The 12,942-nt window shown below is 49.6% G+C and overlaps 1 protein-coding gene across 3 annotated transcripts in view; it reads left to right on the top strand.

Moving 5' to 3' along the window:
- hsdl2 (hydroxysteroid dehydrogenase like 2) overlaps positions 1–12,942 on the top strand; it is a 147,774-nt gene that overhangs the window by 84,660 nt on the left and 50,172 nt on the right. For all 3 annotated transcript variants that reach the window (XM_072517307.1, XM_072517306.1, XM_072517308.1), the window contains one exon: positions 6,110–6,224. In XM_072517307.1, coding sequence (XP_072373408.1) covers positions 6,110–6,224 — 115 coding nt within the window. The remainder of the gene's footprint in view (positions 1–6,109; positions 6,225–12,942) is intronic.

The raw sequence follows: 12,942 nt of genomic DNA, 5'->3' as shown, positions 1-12,942 counted from the left end.
CTTTGGGGTAGAGAATTCCACAGATTGGAATTCCACGGCCAAATGGCCTTTTGCGCCAGATCAACTCTGATTGCGTGTGGCGTCTTAAGCACCTGGTGGCTGGTCCATTCGTAGGCCGGGCCGAGTTGGTGCACAGGCATTCAGTTTCAGCAAGAGTCACATCCCGTTAAGAGCATAGTTTCCAAAACACAGATACGGTATTCTAACACCATCCTGTGATTCATTGTTCCAGGCACAGGCACTTCTGAAGGTCAAACGAGAGGACGAATAACATGGTGTAGAGGGGAAGAGTTCTTTTTCAAGCTTGTGATTTAAATACGGTCTCTTCGGACACGGAGGAACCGAGGGAAACGGGGGTAGTGCAGGAAAGTGAAGTTGATGTGAAGTCACGGTCTGATGGAATGGCCGGACTGGCCTGAGGGGCAGGATGACGAACGCCTGCTCTGGTTACTTGCGTTCCCGTGAGAAATAGTAGCAGAATTAGGCCACTTGGCCCATCGAGTCTGCTCCGCCATCCAATCATGGCCAAAATTTTTCTCATCCCCTGATTAATCAAGAACCTATCTATCTCTGTCTTAAAGACACTCAGTGATTTGGCCTCCACAGCCTTCTGCGGCAAAGAGTTCCACAGATTCACCACCCTCTGGCTGAAGAATACCTCCTCATCTCACTTTGAAAGGATCGTCCCTTTCGTCTTCTGGTTCTAATTTTTCCTGCAAGTGGAAACATCCTCTCCACGTCCACTCTATTCAGGCCTCACAGTATCCTGTAAGTTTCAATAAGATTCCCCGCCCCCCCCCCCCTCATCCTTCCAAACTCCAACGACTACAATTTGAGCATAAGGCTAACAAATGTTGATTTGTGTAAATTGAATCATGGAAGGGTAAAGTTTTTTTTTCAACGTGAATTAAAAGTTATAACTTGGGGTTCAAAGTGGGCGGCACGATGGCGCAGTGGTTAGCACTGCTGCCTCACGGCGCTGAGGTCCCAGGTTCGATCCCGGTCCCTGGCTACTGTCCGTGTGGAGTTTGCACATTCTCCCCGTGTCTGCGTTGGTCTCACTCCCACAACCCAAAGATGTGCAGGGTAGGTGGATTGGCCACGCTAAATTGCGTCTTAATTGAAAAATGATAATTGGATACTCTAAATTTAAAAAAAAAGGGGGGCTCAAAGTTCCATCTTGTCATTTTGCCACGGTTGCAAAGTGTCAACAGTTGACATTGGAAGTTGCTACGTTCTGGCATTGAGAAGAAGCTATGGTGATGCTCCTGCACTCAACATCAGTCCTGAAACATGTTTCCTGATATAATCCCTTTGACTATCTGGCAGGTTTCTTTCACTTTCTTTGCTGCAGTCCAGGGCCTGTGCACGATGCTTATCTCAGGTTGAAGACTTTGTCCTGGAGTTGCCCAGGAATGGTGTGATGTGTGTGGGTGTCCTATCTTCTGTGCTGAATAGAATAGGGCATGCATGGACCACTTGCCCTGAACGGCCTGTTACTGCGCTGTAAATTCTGCGTAGTTCCTCCCTTCCCTGACATATGTTTCAAACACTTAAATATTGGTCCTGAACCTTGGCTCTTGCCTACGTAATGTGGGAGACCAGGCAATGAGAATTGTGTGTTGGCAAAACTAGCGGTCTGAGTTGTTGCTATACAAACACAGAGTTAACATAACCTCGATTGCAATGGCACACAGGTCATTGAGTACAATATGTCTGCAGTTTAACCGTATTGGAAATATCCTACTAGCATTCACCAACAAGTGTATTTTCAATAATGTTGTCCGATAACGTTTCAGTGACTGTATGAATAACGTACTTGTCCACCTGTGCATCCTGTCTTCACCATCTTCATTCCCTTCTCCAAAGAGCAGAGAAATGTACCAAAACAACAAAAACCTGCATTTATATCCTGCTGTTAACCTCATAAATCATCCCGAGGAGCTTTGCGGGAGTGTTAGCAGAAAGGTGTATAGATTGGGTATGTTTGAACTGTTACTCTGCATTGAAATGCAGAGTGAGCAAGTCAGCTGCAGGAACCAATTTTCCCGATCAGTTACGGTAAATCCATCTGTGATCGGGCAGCACGGTGGCGCAGTGGTTATCACTGGGGCTGCGGCGCTGAGGATCCGGGTTCGAAACCCGGCCCTGGGTAACGTGTCTGCGTGGGTTTCACCCCCACAACCCAAAGATGTGCAGATTAGGTGGATTGGCCACGCTAAATTGCCCCTTAATTGGATAATAATAATAATTGGGTACTCTAAATTTATTTTTAAAAAATCTATCTGTGACTAATAGTCCAAAACCCAGCCTGGTGACCTGGACTCTCTCTCTCTCTCTCTCTCTCTCTCTCTCTCTCTCTCTCTCTCTCTTTCTCTCTCTCTCTCCCCACACATAGACACACAATAATGTCCGTGTGGTGGTATGTGTTAGGGGTAATATGGTACTTGTGAAGCCGAGAGGCTATTGGCTGACAGGTCCCGGGTCCTGGTTGGATCTGCCGACTTCTGGCTCCACCCTGAAGGTGGAGTATAAGAGCTCGAGTTCTCCCAGCAGCCGCATTCTGTAACTGAGCTGCTGGGGAACAAGTCTTGCTTAATAAAGCCTCGATAGACTTCATCAATTCTCGACTTGTGTAAGTCATTGTGCGCTACAGTCCGTAAACAAGGCATTGGTAATAGTTTCACATGTTAGGGTTCGTCAGAGACCTGAATGCCAACTTTGTAACATCAACTTTAAACTTCTTCCATCCTCCCCAACACCACCACCTTACGATGGGATGTTTTATCCACTTTGTAATCAGAAAGTGGTGACTGACTTGTTCTCAGCAGCGTAGAAAGCACAAGGTCTCCGCATGCCATGCCCCAAAGCAAGGCCGGGGCCCTCCTTAAGGGCAGCACGGTGGCACAAGTGATTAGCACTGTGGGTTCACAGCGCCAGGGTCCCAGGTTCGATTCTCTGCTGGGTCACTGTCTGTGAGGAGTCTGCACGTTCTCCCCGTGTCTGCGTGGGTTTCCTCCGGGTGCTCCGGTTTCCTCCCACAGTCCAAAGACGTGCAGGTTAGGTGGATTGGCCATGATAAATTCCCCTTAGTGACCATAAAAGGTTAGGTGGGGTTATTGGGTTACGGGGATAGGGTTGGAGTGAGGACTTAAGTGCGTCAGTGCAGACTCGATGGGCCGAATGGCCTCCTTCTGCACTGTAAGTTCTATGTTCTAATAAAGCGGGGTTGTGTCTAAATCTGGGAAGCTGCCCGAGGTTTGTTTTTGCCAAGCTATAATGAAATGCTGACTCTCCCTTCATGTCAGCATCCACGCAGTTTCTGGTCAGTTACCTGTCATTGCTCTGGACATCACAGTGTTGCCAGGTTGACAGCTGGGTTTATGATGACATTGGTTCCCGAACAGTAGGAGCCTCTCTGTGAGACCTCACCCAGTTCAGACTGTGGAACTTGGCGATCAGTGGTTTGGATGGGGGCAAGTGATGACTTTCGTGTGGATTTGTTTCTCCACCCATATCATTTGCTCCTCCACCTCCAGAGGTTTGTAGGTCAGCTCATTAATGGGGACAGAGCTTTGCTCTCTGACCCTCCTTCCCTGGACTCCTTAACCCCGCCAATGCCAGCCCTGGCTGAGTGGGTAGCTCCCTGACCTCTGACTGATAAGGTTTTTGGGCTCAAGCCCCACTGCAGAGATTGACATAATCTGGAATTGCATTCCCAGTGCTGTGCTGAGGGAGTGCTGCCTTTTCAGAGGTGCCATCTTTTCACTGAGACATTAAACTGAGACGCTATCTGAAACCTCGGGTGGACACGAAAGAGCCCAAATCACTATTTTGAAGAAGAACGGGGGACTCCTTCCTCATGTTCTGAATAACCTGTATCCCTCAATGAACACCCCAAAATTTACCTGATCATTACCTCCATTGGTTTTTGTTTGTGGGAGCTTGCTGTGCACTATGGGCAGCACGATGGCACAGTGGTTAGCACTGCTGCCTCACACCGCCAGGGACCCAGGTTCAATTCCAGCTTCGGGTGACTGTCTGTGTGGAGTCTGCACGTTTCTCCCCGTGTCTGCGAAGGTTTCCTCCGGGTGCTCCCGTTTCCTCCCACAAGTCCAAAGATGTGCAGGTCCAGTGGATTGACCATGCTAAATTGCCGCTTAGTGTCAAAAGATGCGCAGGTTAGGTGGGGTTGCGGGGACGGGGTGGGAGAGTGGGCTTGGTAGCGTGCTCTTTCAGAGGGTCAGTGCAGACTCAATGGGCCGAATGGCCTCCTTCTGCACTGGAGGGTTCTATGGTTCTATTTGGCGCCATGTTGCCTACATTACAACGTCTACAATTAGATCTAAAGTGCTTTGGGACACCCCGAGGCCTGGAGAGCTGTGACATCAATGTGAATCCTTTATCTCTCCCCTTTCTGCGTTTGAACCCAATTTTTCAACCAAGCTTTCGCCTGCTTCTTAAACGCCTCGTCTTGTTTCTCCTTTCCCCATATCCCATTTCATGAAACCACCTCAGAAACGATTTTTAATGTTTTGAGGCGCTGCGTAAAATGCCAATTGTTGTGCAGTACCAAAATGTTCTACTTTTGGGGGGGGGGGGGGAAGACTGCATCATTTGTCAGGATGATTTCTTGAGGCACCTGGGCAGGTTACCATTGCATCATCAATGCTCCATGGCATGAGTATTGGGCTTCATGACCTTTACACCATCACCATTCCACACTATGTGGTCAGGATTGCAGATATAGTTTTTTTTCTTCAGCAGCTTTCAAGCGTTTGATGCATACGGCTGAATCTAAGCATTGCTTTCCAAATCCCTTGAGGTTTAAGTTTGAAACAAAATAGGAATGCCAGCAAGGACTGTAATAACCTGCACAGGACTCATCCACCTGGGGATGGGAACAGAGTTAACCCAGCACTAGTATAAAAGGCAGGCAGCTGTAGAGCCAGCTAAGAAGGGATGAGGACCCGGTGAAAGGGAGCTGGGCCCTGTGCATGTATGAAGCTGTTACTGAAATAAAGGACTTTTAAGAAGCGAGTTAGACTCCCCTGGCTTTATCACAGGACACACAGCCGAGCAGGCCAGGAGACGGTCCGAAGTTGGAATTTGATTGGTGCCAAGCTTTGTGCACTTGCTTGGATTGGTAATGGGGGGGGGGGGGGGGTGATAACGACCATACGGGTGCAAACAGTTTGGCTCGGGAATGGGATAAGAGGCCTTGGTGCCTTACCCAGGGGAAAGGATCCTTACTGCCCATTTCTTTTCCCCCCCCCAATTATTATTTTGTAATTTTTCCAATTAAGGGCCAATCCACCTACCCTGCTCATCTTTGGGGTTGTGGGGGTGAGACCCACGCAGACACGGGGAGAATGTGCAAACTCCACACGGCCAGTGACCCGGGGCCGGGATCGGACCCAGGTCCTCGGCGCCGCGAGGCAGCAGTGCTAAGCACTGTGCCGCCCTGCTTTGCACATACAGTTAATTTGTTTTGGTGATGTTGCTTGTGGGATGGGTATTGGCTGGTCAGAATACCAGCCAAAGTCCCCTGTTCTTCCATTAGCCCCTTGGGGTATTTTAGGGCTAAACGATGACACCCTATGACGCTATGATGCATTTTGGTACTGGAATGTCCACCTTAGATTATCTTCTCATATCTAGCAGTGGGGCTTGAACCCACAACCTTCTGGCACGTACAACTACTGGGCCGGCTACGCTCAGTTGGCTGGACAGCTGGTTCGTGATGCAGAGCAAGGCCAGCATCGTGGGTTTAATTCCCGTACCGGCTGAGGTTCTTCATGAAGGCCCCGCCTTCTCAACCTTGCCCCTCGCCGGAGGTGTGGTGACCCTCGGGTTAAATCACCACCAGCCAGCTCTCCCCCTTCAAAGGGGAAAGCAGCCTATGGTCACCTGAGACCAAGGCGACTTTACTTTTTACGACCGCGGGGCCTGGCCCCCAGTGCTCTCAACTGGAGCCTACACATTGGAGAACAAATTGGAGGTGTGGAAGCTGGGATGCCCCAGAGTTAGGCAGAAATTGGGCTGACCAGCTTTGAGCAATGCCTAAACAGACTATTTTTGTGACTGTCCCTTTTCTTTATTCCAACAGGCATAGATATTTTGATAAATAATGCCAGTGCCATTAATCTAACTGGTACCCTGGACACATCGATGAAGAAAGTGGACCTCATGATGAATATCAACGCAAGGGGTACTTACCTAACGTAAGTACTGTCAATGTTACACATGCTGAGCTCAATAATTGTTCTGGGTGATAAGATATATTCTTGACACGTGCAACATGGTAAGGAAAAGACCACACCGGTACTATGATTGCAGGAATGTATTTTATTGTGAAGATTACAACCACCTGCATTCACATAGCGACTTTAATGCAGTGAAATGTGCCCAGGTGCTTCACAGGAACATTATCAAACTGAAATTGACACTGGCCCACTAACGGAGATAAATGAGGACAGATGACAAAAAGTCAAGGCGAGAGATGTTGCCGATCTTCTCCAGGAGGAGGGAAAGCTGGAGAGTTTTACGGAGGGGATTTCAGAGCGGGGGACCCAAAGCAGCAGCAGACACGGCCGCCAGCGGTGGAACAATGGAATCCAAGGATGCACAAGAGACGTTAACTGAAGGAGATCCGAGACCTCTTTTTAAAAAGAAATATAATTTAGAGTGCCCAATTCTTTTTTTTCCCCACTTAAGGGGCAATTTAGCGTGGCCAATCCACCTACCCGACATATCTTTGTGTTGTGGGGGTGAAACCCCACACAGACACGGGGAGAATGTGGAAACTCCACACGGACAGTGGCCGGAGCCGGGGTCGAACCCGGGTCCTCGGTGCCGTGAGGCAGCAGTGCTAACCACTGCGCCACCATGCCGCCCTTGCTTTGAAAGCAAGGATGAGAGTTGTTAAATTTGCCGTCAATTTCAGTGAATTCAGAGCTGTGACAGTATTTCGCTGCAGAAAAAACATTGAGAAAAGGTTTCTTTAAATTGGTACTGAAGATTTCAAACCGCGTTTTGCCATCTTTAACAGCGAGGCAAGGTATCCCTTTCTTCTCCACATGTTTTCGATAATTTTGGTTGGATACTGACCGTGTTTGGGCAGAGAATTCCCTGCCTTTCACCAGTGCTACTCCGAGCCAGGCAGCAGGAATATTCAGGAAGGCAATCCGAGATTACAACTCCCTCTGAGACCCTCCCCGGCTCCTTGGCTTGTTCCTCTGTCTGCTGCATCACTGAATAGTTTCGTAATTTGTTTATGGAACAGAACAGGGGAGTCCTTAACCACGCAAACTGCGAGACGTGGGTGGAGAATGATTCTTCCATCAGTTTCCACACAACTTGAGGCAACTGGCTCTTAAACTGATTAATGGGGCGGCGCAGTGGTTGACACTGCTGCCTCACAACCTGGGTTCAGTTCCGACCTCGGGTTCTGTGTGTGTGTGTGTGTGTGTGTGAGATTGATGTTTCTGAAAACTGACCTGTCTCTTCTCTAATCCTTTTCAAATTTTAACATTTGAGTGTAAATTTTCAATCCATACTTTTCCCACCGCCAACCCTCCGAGAGAGAGCGCTACCCAGGTCCACTCCCCACCCTATCCCCGTAACCTCACCTGCGCATCCCTGGACACTAAGGGGCAGTTTAGCATGGCCAATCCGCCTAACCTGCACATCTTTCGACTGTGGGAGGAAACCGGAGCACCCGGAGGAAACCCACGCAACATCCTCAGGTCATCTCAAAACATTTTAAAGCCAATGAAGTATTTTTCAAATGTAGTTACTGACAGTCTGTAGCAAATACCGCCAATTTGCATGAAGCAAGCTCCCGCAAACTACAGTGCGATAATTGGTTTGATGAAGTTTCAGTCTGTAAGTGAGTTGGAGATGGTCGGTATTTGTTTTTTGTTAAACTATTAATTTATGTTATTTACACCCTAGACCTTATGGTAAGGACATTGTTTTCTGGATAGACTGTTCTGAGTCTCGCTCCTTTGGAGCCTCTTAGTCACCTGACCTGATGTCATGCTTACACCACCATTCGCATCGCTGTCTAATTAGCATAACCATTAACCCTTTACTCTCCAGTAATGATCCTAGATTTTTGTGTTCAAGTTTCCTGGAGTGAGCTGGGGGGGGCACCAACTGAGACAAATTGTTTCCTTGCTATCATCACTCCATTTTTGAGCCATTTGGTGATATTCTTGGTGTTTACGATCAATATTTTATGAATTACACTGTTAGTGTTCAATGACATGGTTAAGATTTAAAAGCAATTGCGTTGTTAAAACAGGTGATGGGTATTTGTACACCGATCAATGGGGGTGGTCGAAACATTGTGTGTGTGTGTGTGGGGGGGGGGGGGGGGTGGTGCTGGAGTGGTGTTGACGGTGATCAAAGTCAATAACTCCCTCTGACAAAGAAAGTAGCTGTGCCTTAGTTTTAACTTCAACCAGCATGGATCCAGTTAGCATTAGAGTTGGGCGCGCATCTCGTGGCTTTACAATCGAGGTGAGACTTATTCATGCAATAGATCCTACATCGACTGGATTAATCACCCACCTCTGCCGTGGTTTCCATTAACTGTTTGTGAAGAGGCAATCACTACCCCTTTTGTTATCATCTAAAGTAAATAAACTTCCAGGAGCTCCAATAGCCATTGAGGACTTATTTTCCTTCTGTATGTAACATATATATTCTGTATAAGAAGAAGAAACTGAATCTAGACATGTGGGAGAAAGGAATTGAAAGATGGGGCGATTGGGTGAAATATCTTTTCAGTATTGGGGGTGGGTCGAGGTTCTTGCGGTGCTTAAACACTGCCATGGACCAGCAGGGCTGAATGGCCTGTTTTTGTGCTGTAAATCCTGGGTAATATACATCTCCCGCCATCAGTTTCTCCTTGACTTAGTTTGTGAAAATAAGTCTCTGGTATAAGTCACGACCCTAGATTCGTGGGAGAGAAATAGTTGAATGCACTGAAACGAAAGGTTTGCTTCCAGAGCCTGGTTCGTTAACGTGACTGGGTTACACAAAACCCAAATGGTTTTTAAGCCGTTAGGTGTCTGCCAGACGCACTGGATGTAATATAGCCACCAGTAAAGGCCGCACGATGGAGGTCTTTGGCACACTGGGTGGTCTTCACCCAGAGAGTGGTGAGCTTGTGGAATTTATTACCACAGAAAGCAGTTGAGGCCAAAACATTGCATGTTTTCAAGAAGCAGGGAGATATAGCACTTGGGGGCGAGGGACATGGGAGGAAAGGCCATGATCATAAATGAATGGCAGAGCAGGGCTCGAAGGGCTGAATGGCCTCCTCCTGCTCATATTTTCCATGATTCTATGTCTCTGAGCAAGATGCTCCGGGTTCAAGTCCCACCCCAGGACTTGATGGCCAAGGAAGGGGTGTTCATAGCGCGGCCAAACAGGTTGGCTAACCAGCTTCAAAACCTCCCAGCACTCTCCGGTGGTAAGAGTGGGAGCGATTCCTGCTCAGCCAGGTGATGGAGGGAAGGCTGGACCCTCTGCCATCATTGTCCATAGCCCCCGGCTACAACATACATGTAAAGGTGCATGATGCCATAACAACCCAGGCTCCCTGGTTGAACTGCCGAGACACCAAAGGCCAGGGGTCCACTCCCTAACCGAGATTCCCAAGGTTAGCTTGCACGTGGAGGATCTGTTTCTCTTTCGATATTTTCCTTTTGCTTCCTTTCAAAATCAACAAATCCAATAAATAACATCTCCTAATGTCATGTCCTCCGTGGTCAAGGGAACTCCAGTCTTGGGTCACTGTCTTAGTTTCCAAAAGCGAAAGAGATGGTCATCAGTTAGTGGAAGAAGTCAAACTCTCTTAGACACGGGTCTCGGGGCTGTTATTTATTAAAAGGTTTTTGAGGGGGACATCAGTCAAATCAGATTTCAGTTCACTGTTTTTTTTTTTTGTGCTGCTTCAATTCAAAAATAACATTTGTAATTCCTGGGTTTTGAATTCTTCCAATGGCCTCTCTAATCTCCATCAACCCTCTGAGGCCATTGTGTTCCTTAAATTCTGACGTCTTGCTCAATCCTGACTTTCAGCGCTGGGCCACCGGCCGAACTCTACACTCTGAAATTCACCTCCCGAAATCTCTCAGCTCCTCCAGGACATTCCTTAAAAACCTACCTTTCTGGCCGCACTTTTATTTGTTCTTTGGGCAGCACGGTAGCACAAGTGGCTAGCACTGTGGCTTCACAGCGGCCAGGGTCCCAGGTTCGATTCCCCGCTGGGTCACTGTCTGTGCGGAGTCTGCACGTTCTCCCCGTGTCTGCGTGGGTTTCCTCCGGGTGCTCCGGTTTCCTCCCACAGTCCAAAGACGTGCAGGTTAGGTGGATTGGCCATGCTAAATTGCCCTTAGTGTCCAAAAAGGGTTATTGGGTTACGGGGATAGGGTGGAAGTGAGGGCTGAAGTGGGTCGGTGCAGACTCGATGGGCCGAATGGCCTCCTCCTGTACTGGAGATTCTATCTCCTTTTGTGATCCGGTGCCGAATTTAGTTTGGTAATCGATGCTGTGAAGCACCTTTTTGTGAGACATTGTTAACTCCATTAGCAAGACTGAACCTCTCTGGCAGTAGTGACCACAGGCGTCTCTTGTAAAGAAATCTAAGCAGGGAGCTTGACGGCCCTTGAAAGAGGTTGCTGTGTGACTCCATTAACTCCATTAGCAACGCTAAATGTGGATCAGCATCAGTAATGTAGCGTGAAGTCTTTCGACAGTCTTCTTGATCTTAATAAGCCCAGAATAATTGGAGAGCTGGGGGAGAGGATAGCGGGGGGGTCTGGGTGACAGCTCACTTTCCCCACCCCTCAAAGCCAGCTCCAGCGCAAAGACCAGGATACCCTCAGGCGAAATCTCACTGGCTTTTGTTGTGCAAAGGCTGAAGTGGCCTCTGGTAAGGCATCCACACAACGAGCCTTAATAACGCGTCCTCAACTCTAATCCGCTCACGGCTCATCTGAAATACCTTCACCAATTTGCTGACAGAACAAAGCCCAGTTTCTGAGGAATGCGCCGTCCCAATGGTGAGCTTTATTCCTGCAGAGGTTTACTGGGGCTGCAGCCCTTCAATGATTCATTCCACTAAGTCCGACAAAGTGACTCAAGAGCAACTAAAGACCTTGAAGGAACATATCTGAGGTGATGCTAAAGGCTTATCTCTTGCCTCTTTGTTCAAATCCCACTTCAAGGCTTCAGCACCAATACCCAGACCGACCCTCCCCAACCCCCTGCTGTATCGAGAGAGAGTTGCACGGTCAGCGGTGCCATCTTACAGACCCTCGCCTTGCTGCTTGGGTGAAGGTGAAAGATTCCCCACTATTTCAGAGGAGAGCTGGGGAGCCCTCCCCGCTTGCCCTGGCCAACATTTATCCCTCAATCCTTTTTTAATTTAAGAGTACCCAATTAATTTTTTCCAATTAAGGGGCAATTTAGCATGAACAATCCACCTAACCAGCACATCTTTGGGTTGTGGGGGCGAAACCCACGCAGACACGGGGAGAATGTGCAAACTCCACACGGACAGTGACCCAGAGCCGGGATCGAACCCGGGGCCTCGGCGCCGTGAGGCAGCTGTGCTAACCACTGCGCCACCGTGCTGCCCTGTAAAAATATTTTTAACTTCCCAGTCAACCTCCATGTTGTCGATCTGGAACTGACTGCTTTCCCGGTCGAAATCCATCCTGTCCATTTTATAATCTAAATCCTGGTGCGACTGTATTCCGTCATCCCCCTTTACTCATCGCTGCGCAGGAAAACCACGTACGGAGAAGGCTGGAAAACAGGCCGGCCACTTGATGTTGTGCCTGCGGCAGCAGAGGTATTTACTGTACAGCTGTGATATCGGGAAGAATTCTCTTGACTCCAGGGTGGAATTTGAACCATTGTTGAGACGTGTACCGACAAGTTGGCTTTCGCTGTAGTACCGTACTCGCAGCGCCTTGCGACCGCATTCCAACACTTGGCTCTGACAGCAGAATCTCGCAGTCATGGAGGGATGGGAAAGCATTGCTGGCTCTGTCTTCGATACACAGACAACAGCACTTGAGGAATGACCCCTACCTTCCGTGGAGACCTCCGACCTTTATGAAGAGGAGCCTCTCTGAGGGTTGACGTTGCCTTGAGTTGCCACAACTGTGGACCGGGTTTGACTTCCCCCAGAACAATTTACTCCCAACAACTTAAGAAATATTTTTTCTCTCCTTTTTTTCCATAAATTTAGAGTACCTAAATCATTTGTTTCCAATTAAGGTGGAATTTAGCGTGGCCAATCCACCGAACCCACACAACCTTCGAGTTGTGGGAGTGAAACCCACGCAGACACGGGGAGAATGTGCAAACTCCACACGGACAGTGGCCCAGAGCCGGGATCGAACCCGGGGCCTCAGCGCCGTGAGACAGCAGTGCTACCACTGCGCCACCCCTCCGTGCCGGCGCTTCCCCTCCGTGCCGGCGCTTCCCCTCCGTGCCGGTGCTACCCCTCCGTGCCGGCGCTTCCCCTCCGTGCCGGCGCTTCCCCTCCGTGCCGGCGGTTCCCCTCCGTGCCGGCGGTTCCCCCCCGTGCCGGCGGTTCCCCTCCATGCCGGCGGTTCCCCTCCGTGCCGGCGGTTCCCCTCCGTGCCGGCGGTTCCCCTCCGTGCCGGCGGTTCCCCTCCGTGCCGGCGGTTCCCCTCCGTGCCGGCGGTTCCCCTCCGTGCCGGCGGTTCCCCTCCGTGCCGGCGGTTCCCCTCCGTGCCGGCGGTTCCCCTACGTGCCGGCGGTTCCCCTCCGTGCCGGCGGTTCCCCTCCGTGCCGGCGTTTCCCCTCCGTGCCGGCGTTTCCCCTCCGTGCCGGCGTTTCCCCTCCGTGCCGGCGCTCCCCCTCCGTGCCGGCGTTTCCCCTCCGTGCCGG

This window comes from Scyliorhinus torazame, chromosome 9 (genome assembly GCF_047496885.1).
Source record: "Scyliorhinus torazame isolate Kashiwa2021f chromosome 9, sScyTor2.1, whole genome shotgun sequence".
NCBI lineage: Eukaryota > Metazoa > Chordata > Chondrichthyes > Carcharhiniformes > Scyliorhinidae > Scyliorhinus > Scyliorhinus torazame.
This window is presented reverse-complemented; position numbering and strand designations above follow the sequence as displayed.